At 44.8% G+C, this 23,838-nt stretch overlaps 1 protein-coding gene across 4 annotated transcripts; it reads right to left on the bottom strand.

Annotated features, from left to right (window-relative positions):
• Positions 1 to 388: 388 nt before the first annotated feature.
• Positions 389 to 20,808, bottom strand: PPIH (peptidylprolyl isomerase H). Of its 4 annotated transcripts, XR_013824533.1 has the most exons (11): positions 20,473 to 20,808; positions 20,047 to 20,111; positions 19,716 to 19,739; positions 19,397 to 19,441; positions 19,148 to 19,190; positions 16,054 to 16,146; positions 12,712 to 12,799; positions 12,176 to 12,216; positions 11,286 to 11,375; positions 6,167 to 6,269; positions 3,159 to 4,616 (listed from the first exon to the last, which is right to left on the bottom strand). XR_013824533.1 is itself a non-coding variant. In XM_079901591.1 (10 exons), the coding sequence occupies exons 1-9, from the start codon at positions 20,536 to 20,538 to the stop codon at positions 11,307 to 11,309; spliced, it is 534 nt and encodes a 177-aa protein (XP_079757717.1). In that variant the 5' UTR covers positions 20,539 to 20,808; the 3' UTR covers positions 389 to 864; positions 11,286 to 11,306. The 4 variants fall into 4 exon arrangements, 3 of the variants coding, with proteins under 3 accessions (XP_079757717.1, XP_079757715.1, XP_079757716.1); XM_079901591.1 differs by lacking the exons at positions 3,159 to 4,616; positions 6,167 to 6,269 and adding an exon at positions 389 to 864; XM_079901589.1 differs by lacking the exon at positions 6,167 to 6,269 and having other exon boundaries at positions 3,159 to 4,639.
• Positions 20,809 to 23,838: the final 3,030 nt, after the last annotated feature.

The raw sequence follows: 23,838 nt of genomic DNA, 5'->3' as shown, positions 1-23,838 counted from the left end.
TCTTGACTTCTACTGGCTAATACTCTATCACTCCTCCACTGTCATTGGCCCTTAGGCAGCTAATTCGGCCGACCTGCAACCGTTCCTGCCTCCGCCGCCGCCATAGAGACCGGAACTAGAATTAGAGTTACCACGAGAACCATAGAGTACTCGAGAGGACGGGCAGAGAGAACGTGACTTTCACGAGGCGGCAACCCGGGCGGGCCCGAATTCCAGGACAGTGTCCTGGCCGAAGGAAAGGCACGGCCAGACGCTTGAGCCGGGATTACCCGACCTGACCCGGGGCCCAATGACACCTTAGCTCCATAAGGAGAGAAGGCCTCCCGCCCGCCCTGCTCCAAATATGGTCCTTGTGACCTCAGACCATGACTGCAGATAGAGCCGTCTTTTCTACAATGGCCGTGTACTCTCGGCAGAGCTGAGAGTTTCTGGAACGGACTTAAACGTATGCATTCAAAGAGCGTCGGCTTACGGCGGAGCAGTCACCTTGGGGGGACCACGCAAGGTATCAGGCAGCCCTTGCCCAGCATATGGAGGGCGGGGGTGTACTCCGTGGGGACCTGCCTCCCGATCTATCATACCAGGCACAGGAGGACTGTCTTGAGTATTCACATCTTTTCGTATTGGCCACAAATCAGGTTTAATTTCACCTCACGTTTATTGAGCACGCTAGGCATTTTTCGTGCATTTTATTCTTAAAACAGCCATGTGAAACGGATTACTACGCACGTTTCACAAACGATTTGTAATTGAGGCTGCCGCATGATGTAGATGAAGTCGTCCACCTTAGTTCGTTCTTTATTAAGCGTCTACTATCTGCTGGGTATGGACAAGTGCGCCAGTTGCTGCCTTCTTAAATTCAGTCTAGGGATAAAGGCAGAAATTTAAACATGCAACACACCCAACACTACAGCGCTGCAAATGCACAAAGCATTTTGGGAGTGGCGGTGGGGAGAAGGTTTAGTGCAGACTCCAAGCACATGGAGGTTTATGCAAAGGCGTAGGAGGCAAGAAGAGATGGGGTCTGGGGCAAATACAACTAAAGTAGTCCAGTAAGACCAGAATGAAGACATTTGGGTTATAGAGGTAGGCAGGGTTAAATTAGGAACATTTTATCTGAAACTTAACCTAAGGGCAATAGTGAGAAGAGTAATTTTAGAATTGAAAGTAGGGAATGGCACTTTTTTTTTTCTTTAATGGCTGGGGAATAGTGAATGGGCTGCAGAGGGGCAAAAATGAAAGTAGGGAGACCAGCTAGGAGGCTAGTGCAGTAGTCCTTACCCCATCGGTATCATCTAGGCCTGTAAATTCCACCCCTTAAAGGCCTCCCTGAATCAGTCGTAAAAAAATCTCTAAATGCCAATCCAGAGTTTCTTCCTTCCTACTGCTGCTGCTTTAGTGTAGGCCATCATCATCCATTGCTCAGAGCAGGTGTAGGCACCTTTTCTATAGGGGCCAGGTAGTGTTTTAAGCTGTGCAGGCCAGATTCTCAACTACTCAAATTTAGAGCCTGAAAGTAACCACAGACAATCAGTAACAAGTGCATCTGTGGTCCAAAAAAATGTAATTTATGGACACTGAAATTTGAATTTCATGCAATTTTTATGTCACAAAATATTCTTTAGATTTTTCAACTATTTAAACTTTTTTTCCCCCAACTATTTAAACATTTAAAAATCATTCTTATTCTTCGCTCATGAACCACTGAAAAATAGAGAGTGACACCTGGCCTGCCAACCCCTGGCTTACAGCACTGCTGTGGCCTCCTAGCCAGTGTCTCTACCTTTCTTACCCTAATATTCCCCATCACAATATCCAGTGTTCTTTTGAAAACATCCATCTGATCACGACACTGTCTTACTTAAAATCTTTTAGTGACTACACCACCCACAGGATTGTCCAGATTCCTTAATGTGGTTGGCAGGACCCTGCATGACCTCTAAACTTACTTCCCACTCTTATGTCACATTCCCTGTCCAATCTTCCAGGTGACCTTTTAGCCACTGCTTCCTTTGAGCTATCACATACTATTCCCTCTACTTATAACATTCTTCCTTTCTCCCTTCTCCTTTGCCTGCTTAACTCTTCATCCTCTAGGTCTTGCCTCAGATGTTACTAGGTTAGCAGACCCTCTCCTAACACACTGTACTGCACTCATTATATCTTCCCTGCCAGACTATGAGTTCCTGAGGCATCTAGCATAGTCCCTGACACACAATATCTTAATTAATGTGTCAAGTGAATAATGTGATGTAGAAAATGGATTGGAGAAGAAGGTACTGGCAGCAGAGAGGTCATCTGGGCAGCAGCACCAGTAATCCAGGTGAAAAAGGTCTGCGGCAGCAAGTGTGAAGGGAGAGAAGTAGGTGGATCCCGGAGCTGCTGTTCATCTGTTCCAGCTCCAGGTGACTTTTGACTGTTAAAAAGAAAGTATTTCCTCAAAGGCAATTCTGCCAACACTTAGGAAATTTAAAAGTGTGCCCCATAGGCTTGAGAGCTTTTCCCCAAAGTGGAGTTACAAAGGCACTTAGAATAATGGCAGCAGCACCTCTGAGAATAAGTAACCTTCCTTATGTAACTGCTTTGAAGGGTTGGCTTCTCAAGCAGAAATATAAATTCTGTATTATTTGTCTTTAAAATGTTACTTAGAAGTATCATTACTTACTCATCCAATTACTTCACTAAAGTCTCTCTTCATGCTCAGTGAACATGAAGATGAGTGATTTAAGAAACTCGTTTCCTTGTAGCCCCCTCTCTGCCACTGCAGAGATGGTACTGAAGCACTGGAGGAGAAACAGTTCATGTCAAAATCCATCTCCTGTTCCAAGGTGGGAGCTCCCCAAGCCATGCTAGTCCCCTTGCCACCCTGAGAGCCCAGTGTGGTGACCACAGCTCCAGTGTCTACCTTTAAGTGATGTGAAAGGCAAGTGGTTTCATTCCAAGAATCTCCTCTGCAAAACTTTCACCTTGTCCCCATCTCTAACAGACTCTGGGCCCCAAAACATAGTTGCCTTTTCCTAGAAAGCCCTCCCCACCCTTATCTCCTGGCTAATTCCAACCAATCTGTCAATACTTACCTCAAATGTTGCCTCTTCCTCTCACCCCCAATCTTTCCATTCTGCTCCCATAGCATCTTATACATACCACTATCATTCACACAACAAATATTTATTGAACACTTACTGGCTACTAGGTGCTGGAGGCGGCAGTGAAAAACAAAAACGACCAACTTTCTTGTCCTCATAAGGGCTCACATTCTAACACCACACTGAATCCAAACCATGCCTATCCCCTGTCACAAACATAGGCCACATCTTACTCATCTTTACAGCTTTACAGAAACTGGCAAAGAATGCAGGTGCCAAGTGTAACTGAATTCAACTGAATGGCCCATCATAAGAACATCAGCTCAGGATCCCAGCTGCTCATCCTCCTTCCTCTCTCTTTATAATTCTACCCCGTTTAGTTACTTGAAGATTTCTCCTCCACTAGATCACAACCCTTTCTTCCCCGTGTGCCCTGAATCCTGTTTACTTAGCTAGACAGTTGCAAATATCCAAACTATAGGGCCCTTGTATATCTCACCACCTTTCTTGTCCCCCAGTACACTGAAATGGCACTTTTAGCCTGGTTCTATTTATCACAGAATTCAGCTCTCTGCTACTCTGCTGCTGCAGTAGCCTGCTGCTAGTAGTTATGAGTCATCCCTGCCATGAGCCAGGAGAAAGTAGGAATGGGATAACAGAAACTGCCTCATGAAAGGAATACCAGGGGACTCCCTTTACCTCCTGAACATTACACTCAATGGGATCTTTTTATCTTTTATGTTTTTGTTATCCTTTTATTTCCTTTCAAAACAAAATTTTCCAACGCACGTTACTGTCTACAAGTTATCCTCATCTCCATTCTCTTGTTTGACCCTTTCGACAATGCTGTGAAGTAGTATTATTATCCCCATTTTACAGATGAGGAAACTGAGGCTCTGAATGGGAAAGTGAACATCTCAAGACCTCAGCTGTTTAAAAAATGACTTCGGATTCAAACCAAGATTTTTAACTATTAATAAATGATTTCCACTTCATCATGATCAAGACATGTTCTACCAAATGGTCTCCCATCCAAAAATATCCCAAGCTAGTGACCCTTCACCCACAGGCTCTAGAACTAACCAAAATGAACCTACTGGAAACATAAGGCCCTGGGGCTTTGCCTTCTTTGCCCGATCAGCTTGAACCTAAGAGGGGACTGCTACAACTGCTTGTAAATCTGAGGTATCAACTGTACATATCAAGGGCCTGGCTCTGGCCCATGCTGGCCTCTGGGGAGAGTCAGTACTCCTAGCTGGAGCTAAGGAGTGAGGAAACAGGGCTATCATTACAACCATTTAAAAAGAACACAACACACGGTTAAAAAAAAAAAAAAAAAAAAAAACCAAAAAAAAAAAAAAAAGAACAACTTTATTTACAGTTGAAAACTTAAACACAAAATCTTGGCTTCTGAGTCTGTGATACTTCCAAGGTCTTTTGATCAAATGGGGCAGCAGCAGGCAGGGAAGCAAACACAGGGGCCAATCCAGCTTATCTTACTCAAGAACGTCACCCCGAGCAAGGGAAGGCCTGCAATGGCAGATGTGGAGGGTCTGTGAGAGATGGAAGAGAGAAGCAGCTCAGAGGAACGGGGAGGGGACAGTCCATGAGAGAAAACACTCGCAGCTCTCCTCTACACCCCGAACCCTCCTTTCCCCAAAGAGCAGACCACTTTGATTCTTGCCACAGGCCAGACCTTTGGTGCCCCAGAGCAGAGCTGAGAGGTGTGTTACACAGAACCAAGAAAGAAACTAATATGTACGGCCAATACACTGTCTCCTTTATTATTTACCCTTCACAACTCTGTGTAGTATATATTATTTATAATTAAGTGGAGGGAAAAACTAGGGCTCCAAGGGGTTTAATGGCCTGACACTGATGGGGCTTCCTGGTCTACTTGGCTCCGAAGTCTGTGTGCTTTCTGCCAGACCTTGATGGCTCTCTGTGGAGCTCCAGAACAAAGAGCAATCCTTTTCCTTGATTGGTCCCAGGGTTATAAAGAAAGGAAACTCCACACCCTCTGTTTATGGCCTTGGAGTTAGCTGTCCTAAAAGAACAGGGTGAGTACACTCAGTTACTACTGCTCCCCTCCCCCCAAACATGACCACACCCCTCTTCCTCCAGAGCACAGTGGGTCCTGGCATCATACCGCAGGCTCAGACAGAAGTTTAACCCTGGGCCCTCAAGCAGAATGTACAAAAATGTATAAATGCACTTTATAAGTTGCATGGTGCTCCGGGACCTAAGCTCTATCACTGACCAGGCACTGTGTTAGTCAGCATGGTCCGTGCCTCAAGGAGTTCTCAGTCTAGAGAAAACCAGACCAACATATTCATGATACACTGTGTTAAATGCTGTAATAGAGAGATGAACCCAGGAGGGGACCAGGGAATGATTCACAAACTGATGTTAGCTACATGCTTCTGGGAAGGGCTGGGAGGAACTAGGATTAGTTAAAACTACATATATACAGTATGTATTTCTATTATAAAATACATGCCCAGTGTAGAAAATTCAATATACAGGACAATATAAACTGAAAAGAAAGTCTCTTTGCTATCTCTACTCTGCAGAGGTAACCATTACTACCAGTCAGCTATCTATCACTACAGTAATTTCTAAAAGAGTAATTCAAAATAAATAGCATCATGTTTACATAATGTACTACATCTTGACTTTGTCCCTTAATTTACCTTAGAAATCTGCCAACAGATACAGATCTACCTCTTTCTTTTTAAGGCTATATAGTATTCCATGGACGTGATGTATCCCTCTGTGTGTAAGGCCTGGTTACAGGGCAGGGAGCTTCGCCTTTGTACTGGAGGGACTGGAATGGAGCCATTCTCCCCTCCCCGCCCTTTTTAGCTGGCAGGGCTTCTGACTTTCAGGGCAGGGAGCGGTGTTACACACCCAGCAGGCATGCAAATATTTGCTGCCACATCTCTGGTGCTCCCTAGACGCATATTTTCATGTGGAACCTCTGCTCTGGCCCGGACTGCTGCAGTGGACACCTCACTGGCCTCTAGCCTATCCTCCACACTGCTGCTAGAATCATCTTCTGAATAAGTAAAGTCAATTACCGTGTTCTCCTGCTCAAAATCCTTCAGTGGCTCCTACTGGCCTGGTTCTTTTTGGAGGGTCAGGCTACCCTTTGGAATCTCAGGAGCATGATGGACTCTCACCCTAGGGGGGAAAGATGTACACACTGCCTGAAGCTCACCCCCATCCCCAGGTTAACATATGAATACCTCAGCCTGCACTGGATCTCACAGCTGGCCCTGGCCTCCTCTAGCCTCGCCTCTTACAGTTTGCTTTTCTTATCTTCCTGCTTTGGCTATATTGAATTATTTGCAGTTTCCCTTACACTTCCTGCTGTTTCCTGCTTGGTGCCTTTGCTCATGCCATTCCCTCTGCCTGGAATGCCCTCCCCAGTTTTAGCTACCCTGACAAACTCCATTCTTTCATGTACTCAGCTGAAACATCTCTTCTGCGGTCTTCCCAAACACTCCAGGCAGACAAAGGCATTCACTTTCCTTCCTTCGTCTTAAAACCTCCAGTTCAGTGCTTTACTGTACTGTAATTGTCAGTTTCCCCAAGAGACTGTGAGTTCCTTTAAGGCAGGAACTGGGCTTTCCAAGTTTGTTGCCTCATCTGCAGTGTGGGACCTACCTTAATTAATGAAAGACCAGCCCACGTGCCACCAATGTGCCTTTCAGAATCTTCCTCTACAGGAATGTATCACATCTACAGGAAATCCCAGATTGGGGGACAGTATTTCCTAAACCTCAGTCATTCCAACAGCAGTGTCACAGCTCTTACCATATCCACCATCCACAGCTACAATTAATTTTTAACCTACTGACTATGTGAACTCGAATAACACCTCATTGTAAGCTATAATACCTGTAAAACTAGGTGCTGTATAATTATATTTTTTCCTAAGAGACAAATGTTAAAAAACATTCAACCAGCACCACCTAAAGCAGGGTTACCCACATTTCTCTGATAAGAAGCATCTGAAGCAACATAGCATCCTGGATCCTACCTCAAATCCACTCAAACTCTTCAGGGGGGGATCTGGGAATTAGTAGGTTTAGCAAGTGCCCCTACGTGATTCTCATCTTCAGGGAAATTTAGGAAACAATGAACTAAAGAAAGATCTCTGCTGCTTGATAGTACCAGGCCTGGGGATCACAGGGAGATTAGCAGGGCTGTCAGAGCTCACAGCCACTCTCTTTTCCAAGAGACTCTCAGGTTTTCAAAACAGAGGTTCCACGCCCCACCCCCCACCCGCCCCCCCATGCAGTTGTAAGTAGCCAAGAACCCAGTTCAGACTGGGTAGGAGAATCCTGAGGCCCGAAGTTCGTTTATGTATACCTAATCAAATTCAAGGTAAAAAGCTTTCACAGGACCCACTGAGATAAAACCGAGGTTACTATACCTAGAGTTATACAGAAAACTTCATTTTCACTAAAACCAAAGTCAGGACCTAAGGTAAAGCACAAAAGAAGTTGTGGAAGGAAGTTCTTCACAGGGAGGCACAGTTGATCAAGTGACTTCACCTATCTTCTTCTGTCTCCTTCCTATCTTCTATTTCCAGTGACTAGGCACAGGCCTTAAATGCATGATTAGGTGATCTCTTGATTTGAATGCAGTAGATTCCTGCTGGACCAATGCCACCAAGAGATTATCTCCTCCTGGGTCTTTTCTGATTGGAACATGGTGGGTTCTCAATTAAAAGACAGACTGTTATTCCCCTGTAGCCTTGCCACTCCAAGTCAGCATCAGCATCACCTGAGAGCTGGTTAGAAATGCAAAATCTTACGTTGCATCCAGACCCACTGAATCAGAACCAGCACCTTAACAAGATCTCCTGGTGATTCATATGTACATTAAAGTTTGAGAAATACTGCCTAGTAGGACTTAAAAACATCATCTACACTGGCTGTCAAGCATTATTCTGCCCTCAAACAACCTGAGGGATCTGAAATACTCCTTTAGAAATCAGAGATGCTTGTAACTTCAGAGCTGGGAAGAAACATGATGAAATGATACCATACTCCCAAATCTTTTACTTAACTTTCCTTACTTTCTCCCAAATCCATTACTCAAAAGCCCAAAGTGGGGAACCCATCTGTGGAATGCCTTAAGGTCAGACTGCCACCTAGATTCCCTAACACCTTAAAACCTATGAGTTTTTTTGTTTGTTTGTTTGTTTTTTGCGGCATGTGGGATCTTCCTGGACTGGGGCATGAACCTGTGTCCCTTGCATCGGCAGGCGGACTCTCAACCACTGCACCACCAGGGAAGCCTGAGTTTTTAACTTGGTAAAGTTAAATGAGATACTTAAAGTAAGGTTCTTAGCTCAGAATTTGAGCACAAGAAATATTCAATAAGTGATATAACTGCTTTTACTGTATTGTCTCTAAATATAAGCTATGAAAGATTTAATTCTGAGCAGGTCAAGGTTAGAAGACTAAATTGGAGGTGCCACATGTGGCTCTTTAAATTTAACTAAAATTAAATAAAAGTAAAAATTCAGTCCCTCAGTCACACCAGTCACATTTTTCCAGTGCTCAACGGTCACATGTAGCTGGAAGCTACCATAATGGACAGCACAGATACAGAACATTTCCACCACCACAGAAAGGAATGCCTACTGGAAAGTTCTGGTCTAGAGGGCCTCTGGAGCATCAAATGTCCTCCATGGAATTTGTTCTGCTTGGGGTTGTAGGCTAAAAGGAAGGGCTTATGGGGGCAAATGTTTACGTGACCTTTGCTAATAGCGGGTGAGGAGAGGAGGGCTGATGATCGCCCACCCTCAGAAAACAAACTCCTAACATGTATTTCCAGTAACTTTCTGTAAGGGTCTCAGAAAAATAGAGAAAAGGCCCTAAACATAAAAGGATTTCTAAATTTTATTGTTTTTGTAATCTTCTGTCCTCTGGTGGTGATCAGTGGTCACTCTTTGGAAGGAAAAGGACTTGTGAGCTCAACTTTAGTTCAGCCAAGAAACGAGTAGGAGAGTGGCCAGCAGCAAGGGCAGGGGGAAAGCACGTTGAGCCTGGGGCCCCTAGTACTGGCAGGAAAGAAAGCTCAGAGTGTCAACTAGGCCTGAGAAGGGAGCACTTGGCTGAACAAGAGAGTCCACGTGAGCTTCCAGCACACACTTGTGCATTCCTGCCCTGGCATTTGCTCACACCAGTTCCCTGCCTAAAATGCCTGACATTCTCCCTCTCTATTAACTCATGTAATAAATTTTAACTGAATGCCTGTAAGTGCCAGATGCTGTGAACACAAAGTAAGTCACAGATGGAGGTATACACAGTCATTAAGATGGTCTGGTATTTGACTAGATCTCCATTTGAAAAAAAGGCAGAGTCCAGAAAAATAAATTCTAGATAATTTTGCAAGTATACAAATAAAACTATAGAAACATTAGAAAAAATACAGAAGGCATTATGATTGTAGTAAGAACCTTCTTAAACAAGATAAAACACAACACAAGGGAAAAGATTAAAAATTTTGATCTCATCAAAATTTAGAGCTTCCGTTTAAGAAAGGATATCACCAAAGTTAAACCCACTGCCAGTTTTTTCTTAAAATATATTCTAGACAAAATGGTCAAAACATGTAAAGAACTAAGACTCAGAATGTATAATTATTCAAATCATTAAGAGAAAGGTAAAATAAAATATTTGCTACAAACATCTTATAGCATATTATATCAGTTTTGTTTTGTTTAAATACAACAGAGTTTTACATGAATGGAGGAGGAAAACTCTTCCAGACATAAGATCAAATGGAAATAAAGTGATGAACAAACAGTATGATGCCATTTAGGAAAAACAAAACCTCCCAAAATTAGATGGGCAAAGAAAAGGCCCTATGGACATACATCAAACTGATGAACAAGTTACCTCTGAGGAGAGCAGTGGGATGGGGATGTGGCTGGGGGTGAGCTGTTAAGGGGAGGGCCTTAACTGTTTTCTGGGAAAATTTTCATACATTTCAGGAGATGATGTTGCTTTCATAACTAAAAATAAACAATCAAATGAAATATGTGAACCTGGAATGGATTTCTTGTTTCAGAGCTAAAAAAAGTTACTTTGTGGACAACTGAGGAAGTTTGAGCATGTATATTAGACAATACTATTGTGATTATGCAGGACGCTCTTATTTTTAGGAGTCACTTGCTGAAGTATTCTGGGGTAAAGTGTCAAGAAGTCCTCAACTTCCAGATGGAAAAGAAATGAAGAAAGGGAAAGGAAGGAAAGAAGGAAGAAGAGCAGGAGAGGAATGGAAATGGGAGGAGAGGGAAGAAGGGAAAGAAACAAATGTCAAAGTAAAATGATAAAACAAGAATGTTAAACATTGGTGAATCTAGGTGAAAGGTAGATAGGTGTTCAATGTACTACTCTTCCAACTTTTCTGCAGGTTTGAAAATTAAAGAAAAAAAGAAAAGAAAGGCAAAGCACTACCATCCTTTACCCAGCTGGAAGTGATCAATTTCTTTCTTGAACTCTTATTAATCCTTAACAACATCACTCATATTACTAGTGATCACCTCTGAGAATGTGTTTTATTCTCCATAAGCTCCTAAAGGGTGGAGGCATCTTTCAATTCTTTCCCCCATCCCCATGCTCAGAATGGTGCCCAGCACAGAGCAGGCAGTGAGTGACAAGACCGGGTAGGAAGTGAGTCTATGTAGGCTGAGAAATGTGTCACATTCACCTATGAGGCTGGCAAATACGAAGTCAGGGGCTGGAACCGCAGCGTCGGTTCTGACGAGAGGCATGATAGGGGTGTCTCCTGGCTGCCCAGGCTGGTCCCAGAAGGGAATGACCCAGGGATGGAGCCAGGTCTTCATAGAGGGACTACTAAATGGAACTAGAGTCTAAGAGTGCTGTCAGAAAGTGCCTGATGGTTTTCAGGTTGATACTTTGTAAACTATAAAGTGTTAGAAAAGTAAAGTGTCCTACCAACCCTTTCTCTTGTGATGCTTATGGTGACCTGAGGAGATACGTATTATCACCATTTGGCAGATGAGAAAACAGGCTCAAGAAAGGGAATTGACTTCTCCCAGGGCACGCAGAGAGGAAATGGGCTCAATCCCGTGTCTTCAGGTCTAAAGTTCTTTCCACTAGACCAGCTGCCTTCTCTGGGGTCCTGACTCCTGCTCAAGAAAGACACACTTACCTGATTCAGTCTTCCTCTGGACTACATCTCTCCACACTGTGAGATCACCACAGGCAGCTTGGGTTTATTGTTGGGGCCTGTGGGAACATTCTAGGAGAGAAAGCACAGTGGTGACTCCTCCACTCAGACACTCCCCCGCCACACACTTACTGATGCCTGCAGGCCCCTAGGCTAAGGACTCAGAGCTTACAGGCTGATCTGACAACAGTCTGTAGCCTAGCAGACAGGGGAAGAATGTAATACATATCAAAGAGAAAATGTACAACATTTAGAAAACATCAAACCCATGACATGTAACAATGTAGTAAGTCATAAGAGAGAGTTGTATACAGGGTGAGGAAGCAACTAAACTGCTGCTTGCACAGGCCAGGGAAGGATTCACAGAACAGGGGATATTTGAGCTGGGCCCAGAAGGATGGATGGGATCCCACCAGGAGGAAAAGAAGGGAGAACACCTCGGTAGAGGGAACAGCCTGAGCAAAGACTTGAGGGCAGGAAGGAGCAAGAGGCAGGGACGTGTATGCGTGTTTAGAGGAGGGCTCGTAGCCTGACGGGACTAGAATGCGGAAGTGGCAGTAGCAGAAGGGGTCGTGGAGAGGGAGGCAGGGACCCGATCATGAAGGACCTTGAGTAAAATGCTGAAGAGGATTTTCTCAACTAGATGGAGGAGACAGCAGAGGCCAAAGCTCAGTAGGCACCGCACCGGAGAGGCTGAGGGCCCAGAACCCTTGGGAGGTACATGATCTCTCCTCCCTCTCCTCCTCCCTGAAGCTGGAGGAGTGAAGCCTGGGCCTAACCAGAGCCCACTCACGGTTCTCCCGCGCCTCGACACTAGTGAGGTAGTACTAGGCCAGAATGGCTGAGAAAGAGGAGATCAAAACAGGACTCACCTCAATCTTTCTCATCACCAGAAGTCCATCAATGATTTTTCCTGTAGAAAGAGTATGAGCTGGACTTTATTACTCTCGTTTGCACAGTACTTTCCAGCCTCCAAGGCCCATTCTCAGCCATTATCTCATTTGATCCTCAGACTAACATCAGAAAATTAATATTCAGTGGAAGTGAAATGTTGCCCAAGGTCACAGGTGGTAAGTAGCAGAATTAGGGCTCAAAACTAGGTCTGAGCAATTGCAAAGCTCCACTATACCATGCTGCCTCTGTGTGGTATTTCTTAAGTGCTACCATCCCCCCTCAGACACACCTATTGCCCAGGTGGTTACTCACTACATCAGATGGCCCCTTCGTCCTCCCCTCTAGCTCTCTAACCACAAATCCTCCCCACCTCCCATGGCTTCCACCTTTCCTACTACTACCCAGGGCAGTTACACCTGATGAGCACTCTTGGTACAAGAGTCAGGGGACCAGTTCCATAGGAAGTTCCACTCTGGGTGAATTGGGCTTGGATTAGGACAGGAATAGGACTCACCAAACACCACGTGCTTCCCATCTAGCCAATCACACTTAGAGCAGGTGATGAAAAACTGGCAGCCATTGGTACTGGGACCACTGTTTGCCTGATGGAAACCAAATATATTTGCAGTGAGTTTTCCTGGCCATGTTAGCCAAAGGACAAAACTCCCCAAAAGAGCCTGTAGCCCTGAGTCCTCCATGCTTTCTTTCAGCAAACCTGACTGAGCATCTACTATGAGCTAGGACCCAAGGATACAGAGAGGAACAGAATACAGAGAGGAAGAGAATACACAATTTCTGCCCTCCTACAGTGTGAATTTTTATAATGGGAACAATTGATCATAGAACTAGATTTGCTGTATTTATTCCAAAACCAGTAATAACTGGATTACACTTACAAATTAGGTACCAGCTGAGAAAAAGCCTGTTGCCTGTGCCATAAGCTACTCTGTCTGAATGACTCTGTACTGTCCCTTAACAATGGTAATAAGAAATTTAAGGGGCAAGAAGCTGCTATGCTAGTGCTATGCTAGAAAAAAAGACTACATTTAATCAATGACATTTGCTTTTTACAGCTACACCCAAATCCTTTATTATTGAATTTTACCGGTAAAAGTTTTTTTTTTTTTTGGTAGAAGTTTTTTAAATCAAGAATCTCAAATTCTTCAGCCATATCCCTTCCCTTTTCCTCCTTTGAAATTGTCTTTATATCATTATATTTCACAATACATTATAAAAGAACAGTCTATAATTACAACGCAAAGCAATCAGCAAACCCACATCACGTTTCAGCAGCACTGCCTTACCACAATGTCTGTGTAACTATGTGAGTATTCCAATGCATATTTACATTATTTTGGAAAAAAATTAATGGAAAATGGAAAACTGAAAGAACTAGTGCTATTAAGAGCACAGGTCTCATCAAAGTAATAATACAGAGGCAACACTGGAAATCATTAGATAGGTCACTAGCCTTAACTGGATGCTTAATGGAATTAAATTGGTTGAGTCTGTGTTCAATACTGAAGGAATAAAAATGCATATGAAATACATTAAAGACATTGTCTAGGGGTAAGCTCTAGTTAGGGATGTCACATTATACTTTAGAAATACCCCATGCGAGAAAGGCTATTTGGGGTTTTTGTACATGTATGCAGGAACATCTCACATATGAAAGCAAGGGACAGCCTGAGCCAGTCAGAATAGACCTACACTCTGGAATTGCCCTGAGGAGTGGAATTGACCACTCCTCAGTGGTCCCAATTCTTCCTTCCTTCCTCCCTCCCTTCTTTCTGTTTCTTCTATCTATCTATGTATCTATCTTGCTGCTCAATGTATAAACATTTACTAGCAAGCAGACAGGAAAACAGTCAGACAACATGTGTTTTTAGCTCAGGGAACTCTCTGCCCTTAGCCACTCACTTATCCATTCTTCCAGGAAGGATAGCTTACTGGTTTAGGGAATAAGCTCTGGAGCCAGACGACTGAGCTTGAATCCCAGCTCCATCACTGACTGGGATCTAGTTTAGCCACATAACCTCTCTGTGCCTCGGTCTCCTCATTTGTACCTAGCTCAAAGGAATAACGAGAGAAGTAAAATGAATTAATGCAAATAAAGTGTTGTTGAGTATGTGCTCAACATTAGCCTTTATTCTGATTATCTTTCAGTCATTCATCAGTATCTGCTCAGCACCTTGCTGTATCAGGTATTAAGGCTTGGAGATCAATGAGACTCAGTCCCTGCCCTTGAGGAACGCATTATTTAGTGGAGGATGGAAGCAAAAACAATTATGCTACAAGATGTGTGACAGCACAACTTAACTAGTGTCAGCCTGAAGGGAGCAGAGACCAAGGCTTCCTTGCATTTTCTGACTCCTCCCCAGATGCTAACATAGTGGCATGCAGTCCTCACGGCGATGATCCAAGCCCACTTAAGCCACTTCTGCACTCTTAACCCATGCTTGCCCAGCCTCACTTTCCTAAAAGAGACTTGTACACTCTTTGCTATGCTAGGCGCACCCAATTATTATGGCAGCCTCCTAACTGGCTTCTCTGCCCTACCCTCTCCACTCCTGTCTTCCATTCACACTGCAGCCAGGGTCTTTGTTTGAAAACACCAAGTTGATCAGCCCTGCTCAAACAAGTGCATGGCTCTCCATATCCTATAAAATAAGGTCCACATACCTCATCCTTATTCTGGCATTTAAAGCCCTACACCCACCTGCCTCTCCGGTGGTCTCTACTAGTCATTCCCTTCCCCATTCACATCACTTTTCTCACTTTCTGTCCCTTGCCCATGCCACCCTGCTATTTCATGGTCACACATCTTTTGTCTAGGCAGTTTGCTTGACTTGAAATGCCATCTGGTAGAGAACTTCTTTGGATCCTTGCAGCAATTACTCTCATTCCTTGGGGCCCTCACAGTACTTTTACATACACTGAGGTACCCTCCCCTTATTACACTGATGGCATGAATTATACTATACTGGATCCATCATTCTGCATGTGCAATTCCCCCACTAGATGTTAAATGTCACAAGGCCAGGGATCAGGCCTGTATCCTCATGTCTTACCATGAGGTCTGAAACAGTGTATGTCAACAATCTTTATTTGATGAATGGCTGAGTAGATGGAAGAGTGGGCAAGCAGGACAGAGAATGTGTGCATGTAAATATTGTGTCTGGGGGAGTGAGACTTGGCACACTGACAGAAGGAAATGGATAATAACAGGAGGGAGGGAGAGGCTTGAAGAGTGAAAGACAAGCAAGGTGGGAGGGGGAAGGGGAAATGAGGAGTGAGGGGTGAATAAGGGCAAGTGAAGGGGGGAGCGAGTGGGGGTGTGTAGATGAGGGGCTGAAGGACGTGGGCAGGGGGACGGTGAAAGGGGAATGAGATGGGTGAGTGGGGTTATAAATGGAAAGGAAGGGTACTGGGATGGGGAAGGAGGAGTGGTGAGTGAGCTGAAAGGGGTGACCAGCCAGAAGGCAGTGTAAAGGAATGGGTGCTGTGCGAGTTCTGGTGAGTGGTGTGATAGGGGCGTGAACACTGGGTCTTGAAAGCACAGCTGGCTACATTCTAAGCAGCAAGGCTGAGTGCCCAACCACACGTTCTGGCTCAAACAAAGTAAGAAAACACACATCAGAGTTCAATTTTGGCTCCCCAGCCTGCTAGTGGATCCAGCCCAACAAAATCAAACCAGATTGAGGAAAGAGGTGGGCAGTACAGAGGTGAATCCTGGGTCAAGCAAGGGAAGGAAAGCATTTGCTTCCATCCCAAGAAACAGCACTGGGCCTCAAGAGTGACCCAGAAGTCAGCTGGCTATAAATCTAGCCCAAAACCTTGACTGGTCCCAACTTACCATGGAAAGCAAGCCTGGAGCTGAGTGTCTAAGCTTAAAATTTTCATCTGCAAATGGCCCCCGGTAGATACTGGCGACTCCAGTACCATCCCCCTGAGCAGAGAGAAGGGAAGTGTTAGCCACTTGTGAGCACTGGCCCCTAGAGCCCAGAGGAAGCAGTTGCTGCACCCCAAGCCTCACTGCTTTAATGTCCTTTTACTCCTGCAGGTCACTTTGGGAGCCACACCTCTTTGACCCTATCTTGCAATCAAAGCAAGCCCCATCCAAGGGACGTGCAGCCCACAACCTGGCCAGGGCATCTCACAGGCTGGAAAAAACAACAGGTCACAGCTGGACCTCTAGAAAGGTAAAGACAGGCTAAGACACAAGCAAAGCACAGGACAGCAGTACAGTGATCACATACATAACCGATGCATCGATGCCCTTCCCAAAGACTCTCATGCCTGCAGTCATCTAAGAGAATCTATTTAACTGTCTATGGCTCCACTCCCCCAACTATGCAGGTGGGTGGGCTCTTGGAAGTGTAATCTATACAACAGGATACCACCCTCCTGGTCAAAGTTGAAGTCAGGGGAGGTCCAGGGGAGGATGCCTAACTCATGCAGGGCCAACTAGAGTTCCTTCTCTGGGAAACATGAAGTAGAATAGCTGCTCTCTTGAGGTTGAACTTGTATCATGTAAACCTGGAAGCTGGAGATAACTATCTTCTTCAAGGTGGACTGGAGAAGAGAAAGAGAATGCAACACATGTGTAGAGAGTGCTAGAGAAACAGAGAGAAGGGACTCATTGGTTCTGTGGCTCTCTAGTTCCTAGATCTATTTCTTCCTCTGGGTTCCAGGAAACACCTTGTCATAAATCCCCAATCTATGCTTAAACTAGCTCTATTTGTGTAATCTCTTTGCTCTTCCAGTAACTCTGTGGAATAAGCATTATCATCTTCCCCATTTTTCAGGTGAGCAAACCTAAGTCAGGGTAATAAAGCAACTTGACCAAGGCCATATTTGCAGTACCTTAAATAGAATCTCTGGGGTTTAAAGGTAGTATCGAGAGAGTGCCAAAAGACCAATCTCTCCCAGTCAGTTAGTAAAGAAAAAGAGTATTAGGACTTCCCTCGTGGCACAGTGGTTAAGAATCGGTCTGCCAATGCAGGGGACACGGGTTCAAGCCCTGGTCCGGGAAGATCCCACATGCCACAGAGCAACTAAGCCTGTGCGCCACAATTGAGCCTGTGCTCTAGAGCCCGTGAGCCACAGCTACTGAGCCCACGCATCACAACTACTGAAGTCTGCGCACCTAGAGCCCGTGCTCCGCGACAAGAGAAGTCACTGCTATGAGAAGGCCACACACCGCAATGAAGAGTAGCCCCTGCTCACCACAACTAGAGGACAGTAACTATTAGAAAGACTGTTTTGGAAGAAGACAATGACAAGGGAAAATGCAGACAATTATCAAGCACAAAAAAGTTAAAACACACGTATGATCTTAAGTCTGTTAAAAATAATATTTGACACACATATATATGCAATGATAAGACAGGCAGCTAAAACTAAAATGCCAAGAGTATATTCCTTGGGAGGCGAGATTCCTTGAGAGATGATTTATTTTCATTTCTGTACTTTTCTTTTGCAATCAGAAAAAAACCAAAAACAAATATCATTAAAACAAACAAATATTCTTGGTCCAACTTTAGAAGGTCTCAAATCCTGCTTCTTCTGGCTCTTGCTCATTCCATTTTTTCTGCCCTAAGGGTAGCTCTGAGTAATTGCTTCTCTCTGAGGCTCAGCCTTCTGGCTGACCAACTGCTATCTAACCCTGGGGCTATCAGTTAGTGATCAAATGTGCCTGGCAAAGATTCTGGCAATGACCTGTAAGAAGTTGGTCCTGTCCCTGCTAAGACAATAGGGCAATATAGGAGCCTATGGGAAGAAAGGAAAGAAGGCAGAGAATAGCTTCTCAGCCCTCTTACCAGCCAATAAAAAAGTATATGGTCACCCCAAGCCCTACTATGATCAGTTGTGACCAGGTGTTGCAAACTTAAATGCCTACAGGGGCAGATGACATAAATAAGGGAAGCAAATGGTTTAATAATAAGGACACACCGTGCTAAAGGGAGCAGTTACTTGACTCCAACCAACTGCTGCTGCATGAGAAACACAGGCCTCATGTACCCCTACTTTCCATATGTTAAAGAGAAAATTTTTCAGTTAAAATCTCTCAGTTTTGCGACATCAAACAGATAAAATAAAACATATCTGTTTTTGAGTCAGCCCCAAATTTGCCACTTTGTAAACTTACCTAGATAGGAAAGAGAGATCTTAAAAAACTCCTGAGAGTCAAACTAAATTTACATATAAAGGAGAAAGAATGTCTCCCAAATCTATGAAAACAGCATCATGACTAACCAAATGGTATTAACAAGAAAGATCATGCACAGAAGTGGGTGGGTAAGGAGAACAGTGGGCTTAAGAAAGCGTAAATGTGGTTTACTCAGCACCTTCCAAGGTTGGAGAAAGCGGAGGAGGCTTGATATGGGGATATGTACAGTCTCGTCACAATAAAGTCATGCTTAGCAGTGAAGGATTAGTTCATTGGGCTCTCCCAGTGACTAGGGAAAACATCCTTCCAGAACTCTCTTGCTCTGATTCCTTTCCCACTAATGAACTTCTGATTAAAAACAAAACTCAGCTTTCCAGAAGTGGACAGGAAAATGGGGCATAAGCATTTAGCTCACTGGAAAGGGACTTAACAACCATTTAGAAAAAACAAATTACGTCCGATTTCTAGCTAAATTCTATGTGACCAATTAATTTGGGTCCATCATGGATCATCTACTGGTATGCTGGGAAAGTTCACTTTCTGGTCCTAAAAGGCTGAGATTTGGAAGTCAGTGACTCAAAGTGCTGATATCTGTCATCTAGTGATGCAGTGAGTACTAGCCATCGAAGGACATTCCCATCCCCACCCTCTCCCCCATCAAACTTGGCCATTGTTCTCAAGCCTTAAGACTGGGTCCCTGAAGTAAAAACAGCAGCAGTTGCAATAACAACAAAAAACCAAACCTATAAGTCCTTAATAGGCTAGGAACAATACTTACATTAACAAAATCTCCACCCTGAATCATGAAATCTTTTATGACCCTGAAACAGAGAACAAAGCATCCTGAGAGAAGATTCTGCAGTTTAGGATAACACTGATTTCAAAATATAATGTTTATCACTTTGGCTTTTAATAAGTCTTCAAATCAGTTGCTGAGTTCATAAAAACATCCCTTCTCAAGATCCAAGAATTACCCTCCGTTTCGTTTTCCTAAGAGCCCCCCAGTATGGCTTGCCAAAGGCCTTACCTGTGGAAGGTGCTCCCTTTGTATCCTATTGGAACCCCATCTTTTCTATAACCAAAAAGAAAGAGACTTGGAATGATGACAGGTAGTCATAGGCCTTTCCAGTTTACCACACACCTGAACCAAAGAGACTCTCCTAAAGATGGTCAGAGAAGAGAGCTAAAGAAGACAAATGAACAGAGGATAGACCCGTGGGGGATTACCTTCTATTACTGCCACCAGCAATCATTCAAGGCCTGCCGGTGGTTCCCCAATACCTTCACTGCAGCCCCAGGACACCCCTCAGGAGAAAGCAGAGAACTCAACCACGTCTGAGACTGACCTGAATTCTCCAGTGCAGAACTGCCTGAAAGGGAAAGGAGTGAATGATTCAGTCACCATGGCATCACAGCTGTGAGCGCTCCTAACCTCGGAGGGGAGGGCACAGGCATCGGCGCTAGCAAGCCCACCTACAGGCTAGTCAGATGTCCAGGCACTCAGGCATACAGATTAACAACATAAATTGACACGGGAACAGTCAAGACTATTCAGAGCGATACCCAAAGGAATCAGATCTCAAGGGCAGTGAGTGGACGGACAGAGGCAGGCAGACGATTCCACAGACTGTGGCCCAGCTTCTGGTTTAATCCAGCAAAGCTGGACCATCTCCTTACCTAAAATTCTCGGCCGTCTTAGGCACAACGTCTGCAAAGAGCTCGATCTTCATGCGGCCAACTTCCTGCAACCGGCAGGGCACGGTCAGAAAGCCCAGTCCAAGCCCGTGAAGGCCTCACCGAGCAGGGAACCCTCCCTCCCACATGCCGCTTGGTCTCTCCCACTTCCGCCTCCATAGCCTACGCTAGCTTTCCACCCAGTCCCTCCGCAAGCGGGGCGCCACGACGGGCAAGACTCCTCCTCTCTCTCCCTTCCTCCCCTCTCTCCCTTCCTCCCCAACCCCGCCCCGCAGGTCGGTAGGTTCTGGTCCAATTTCACTTTCTGGCTTTCCGAGTCCGTTACCCCTGGGGAAGGGATGAAATCTGCCTATCAGACCCCGTGCACTTTCCCTTCGGCGGTGGGCTGGGTGGCTGCCAGGACCTCACCTGGCCGCCAATGCTGACATCAAAAAACACCACGGGATTGACAGGGCTTGAATTTGCCACCGCCATGGCTCCGACCCGGAAGCAGAAGTCGGGAGCGCGGGGTTACGGCGAACCTAGTCCCTGCTCTGAGGGTTTCGTCTCCGGCGGAGGCGCAGGAAAAGCCGACCGAGGCCAGGCCCCGCCCCCGGAAGTTCTCCGCCTCCAGCGCCAAATTGGGCGCTGCGTGGGTGGCCAGCGCCTCCTTCCGTACAGACCACCCGGATGTCAGCCAGCTGTTAGTTCACCTGGCTCTCCCTGGGTGCTGAGCCGGGCGGAAAAACTGGGCATTTATTGCTCAAGGTCAACGGACATCCTACTCACTTGGCTACACAAAGTGCAGTACAAATTATTCTCGCTCAGGCTGGGGGGCTTGGACTGGGCAGTCTTCAGGGTCCATATCAGCCTTTGAAATTAAGACCTATGTGAACCGTCATACGTGCGGTTTTCTACCCGTGTCCACTAGTGTGGAGCCCCACGGAAGCAAGAACTGTGTTCATCCTCAGCGTTTAGAACAGCCTGGCATATCAAGCTTGTTCAGTAAATACTCAGCACTTCCTTGAAGTCAGGACGCTAGGATTTTAATTCCAGTTCTCACACAGGCTTCCGCTTTCGTCACCTCCAAATCATATACCGCAGAGCAGCTAGAGCTTTTAAAATAAATATGCTTATAAATCACTGCTGGTTCCCCATATTTAGCATAAAATCTAGTTTCTTACATAAAAGGCGTACCTTACATTATCTGGCCGCCACCTTCTTGGGACTCTGGCCTTCTGTTCCTCGAGGTCATGGAGTTCCCATACTCTCTTTAGGGCCTTGGTACTAGCTGTTAACTGTCTTTAATATTCTTCTAGATCTTAATGGGGATGGGGAGTGGTCTTGTAGCTCAGGTCTCAGCTCAGATATCACTCAGGAACATTGCACCCAATCTAAAGTAGCCCTCTGTCACACTTTCAGATACATTACTGGTTTATTCTCTTCATCCATTCACCATCCAAAATTTTATGGTTTTCCCACCTCACCTGCAGCCTCACACACATTTAAGTCCATGAAAATGAAACCAAGTCCCCCTAAACCTGGTTCCTCTGCCAAGCTTATGAATAACATATCCAAACCTTTATTCCCTTTCTTGTCCACCTGTTTCCATGAAGACTGAGGAGTACCAAAGAAAAGGCAGGACTGAAACTGAGTAGGACCCTGCAGGACACTCCCGTGTACAAAATCCTTTCCGTGTAGCCTGTTTCTTGTTTGTAGAAAAAGGCTTCAGCCTCCCAGACCTTCCCTGAGTTACAAAGAGCAGATTCAAGCAGATACTAATTAAGGAAGTGAGGGAATGCAGAAACAAAGGAAACACAGTCAAAAAGTTATAGCTCGATCACTTTGCTGCACACCTGAAACTAACACAACTTTGTTAATCAACTACACTCCAATAAAATTTTTAAAAAATTACAGTTCAGTGATAAAACAGAGTCCTAGTTCCTTCTCATGGGATATACATAACAATCTGACAGAAATTTTGAGTTCTGTAGGAACTAAGGCCCCCACCTAGGTGGAGGATGGTAACTACCTTCTGAGACTCCAGACTAGTGGGAACTAGAAGGTTGAGGATTGAGATTCCTGGAACACCACCCTGTTACCTCACCACCAACCAATCGGAAGAAAGTCATACACCCTGAAGCCATCACCCCAAAAGATGCCTTTAAAAACTCTTCCCTGAAAACCGTTGGGGAGTTCAGTTCTTTTGAGCAGGAGCCGCCCATTCTCCTTGCTTGGCCCCTGCAATAAGCCTTCCTCTGCTCCAGATTCCAATGTTTGTTTGTCCTCACTGTGCTTCGGGCACATGGACTTGGGTTCAATGACAAAAACCGAGACTCTCCTTGCCTGTCTTCACAGGTGTGCGCACTATTGAATAGCACACAGTAGGGATTCAATAAATAGATTCAATGAATCCAGTGAATTGAATGAATTGGGTAAGGCTTAGATTCAATATCACAGCTGTTATTTTCTATATCCTTTGACCATCCTTTCTAGTTCAGTGGTCTGAGGAAGCAAGGATTTCACATAAAAATTCAGTGTGTCTCAACTTAAGGGGTCTATTAAAAAATTTCTGGTTACTTTCTCTCTCCCCTTGGTCTCCCTCTCTACCTCCAATTGAAGGTGAAGAAGAAAGAGAAGGAGAATAAGGAGGGAAAGGGGCAGGAAGGGAAGGAGCAGCAGAAATCATCCTTCAGTATAGTTTTATACCAACTATTTAGAATAATTTTTAAAAAATTGATAATATCAAAGAAAATTGATAATATCCAATGTTGATGAGGTTGTGGAAAAACTAGTACACTCAAACTGCTAGTGAAAATAAATAATGATGTCTAGTATTTGTTAAGCTTTTACTAAGTGCTAAACACATGTTTCATTGCATTTGGTCCTCACAGCTCTATGCGATATGAACTACCATTGCTCCCATTTTATGGATTAAGAAATTGAGGCTTAAAGAGTTCAACTATAGAAACCATATGTTGACATAATCTTTTTTTTAAAGTAATTCGACAACTGACGTATCAAAACTATTAACAGTTATATCTTTAGCCCAATTATGCTGATCTTTTTTTTTTTTTTTTTGCGGTACACGGGCCTCTCACTGTTGTGGCCTCTCCCGTTGCGGAGCACAGGCTCCGGACGCGCAGGCCCAGCGGCCATGGCTCACGGGCCCAACCACTCGGCGGCATGTGGGATCTTCCTGGACCGGGGCACGAACCCGTGTCCCCTGCATCGGCAGGCGGACTCTCAACCACTGCGCTACCAGGGAAGCCCCTATGCTGATCTTGTAAATGTGTTTTATGGAGTACTCAAGAGAAGAAAAGACATCTACAAACAGTTTCATCACAGCATAATCTTAAATAGTAAAAAAGTAGAAACAAAGGTCAAACAACAAGAGAATTTATAGGACATCAACATGATAGAATACCATGTGGCTTTTAAAATTTTTATTTATTTATTTTTATTTATTTATTTTTGGCTGCACTGAGTCTTTGTTACTGCGCATGGGCTTTCACTAGCTGCGGCAAACAGGGGCTACTCTTCGTTGTGGTGCACGGGCTTCTCATTGCAGCATCCTCTCTTGTTGTGGAGCAGAGGCTCTAGGCACGCGGGCTTCAGTAGTTGCAGCACACAGGCTCAGTAGTTGTGGCTCATGGGCTCTAGAGTGCAGGCTCAGTAGTTGCGGCACACAGGCTTAGTTGCTCCGTGGCAATGTGGGATCTTCCCAGACCAGGGCTCGAAACCATGTCCCCTGCATTGGCAGGTGGATTCTTAACCACTGCACCACCAGGGAAG

This window comes from Stenella coeruleoalba (assembly GCF_951394435.1).
Source record: "Stenella coeruleoalba genome assembly, chromosome: 1".
In the NCBI taxonomy this organism is placed as follows: Eukaryota; Metazoa; Chordata; class Mammalia; order Artiodactyla; family Delphinidae; genus Stenella; species Stenella coeruleoalba.
The sequence above is the reverse complement of the archived record's forward strand: the minus strand, read 5'-3'. Positions and strand labels throughout refer to the sequence as shown.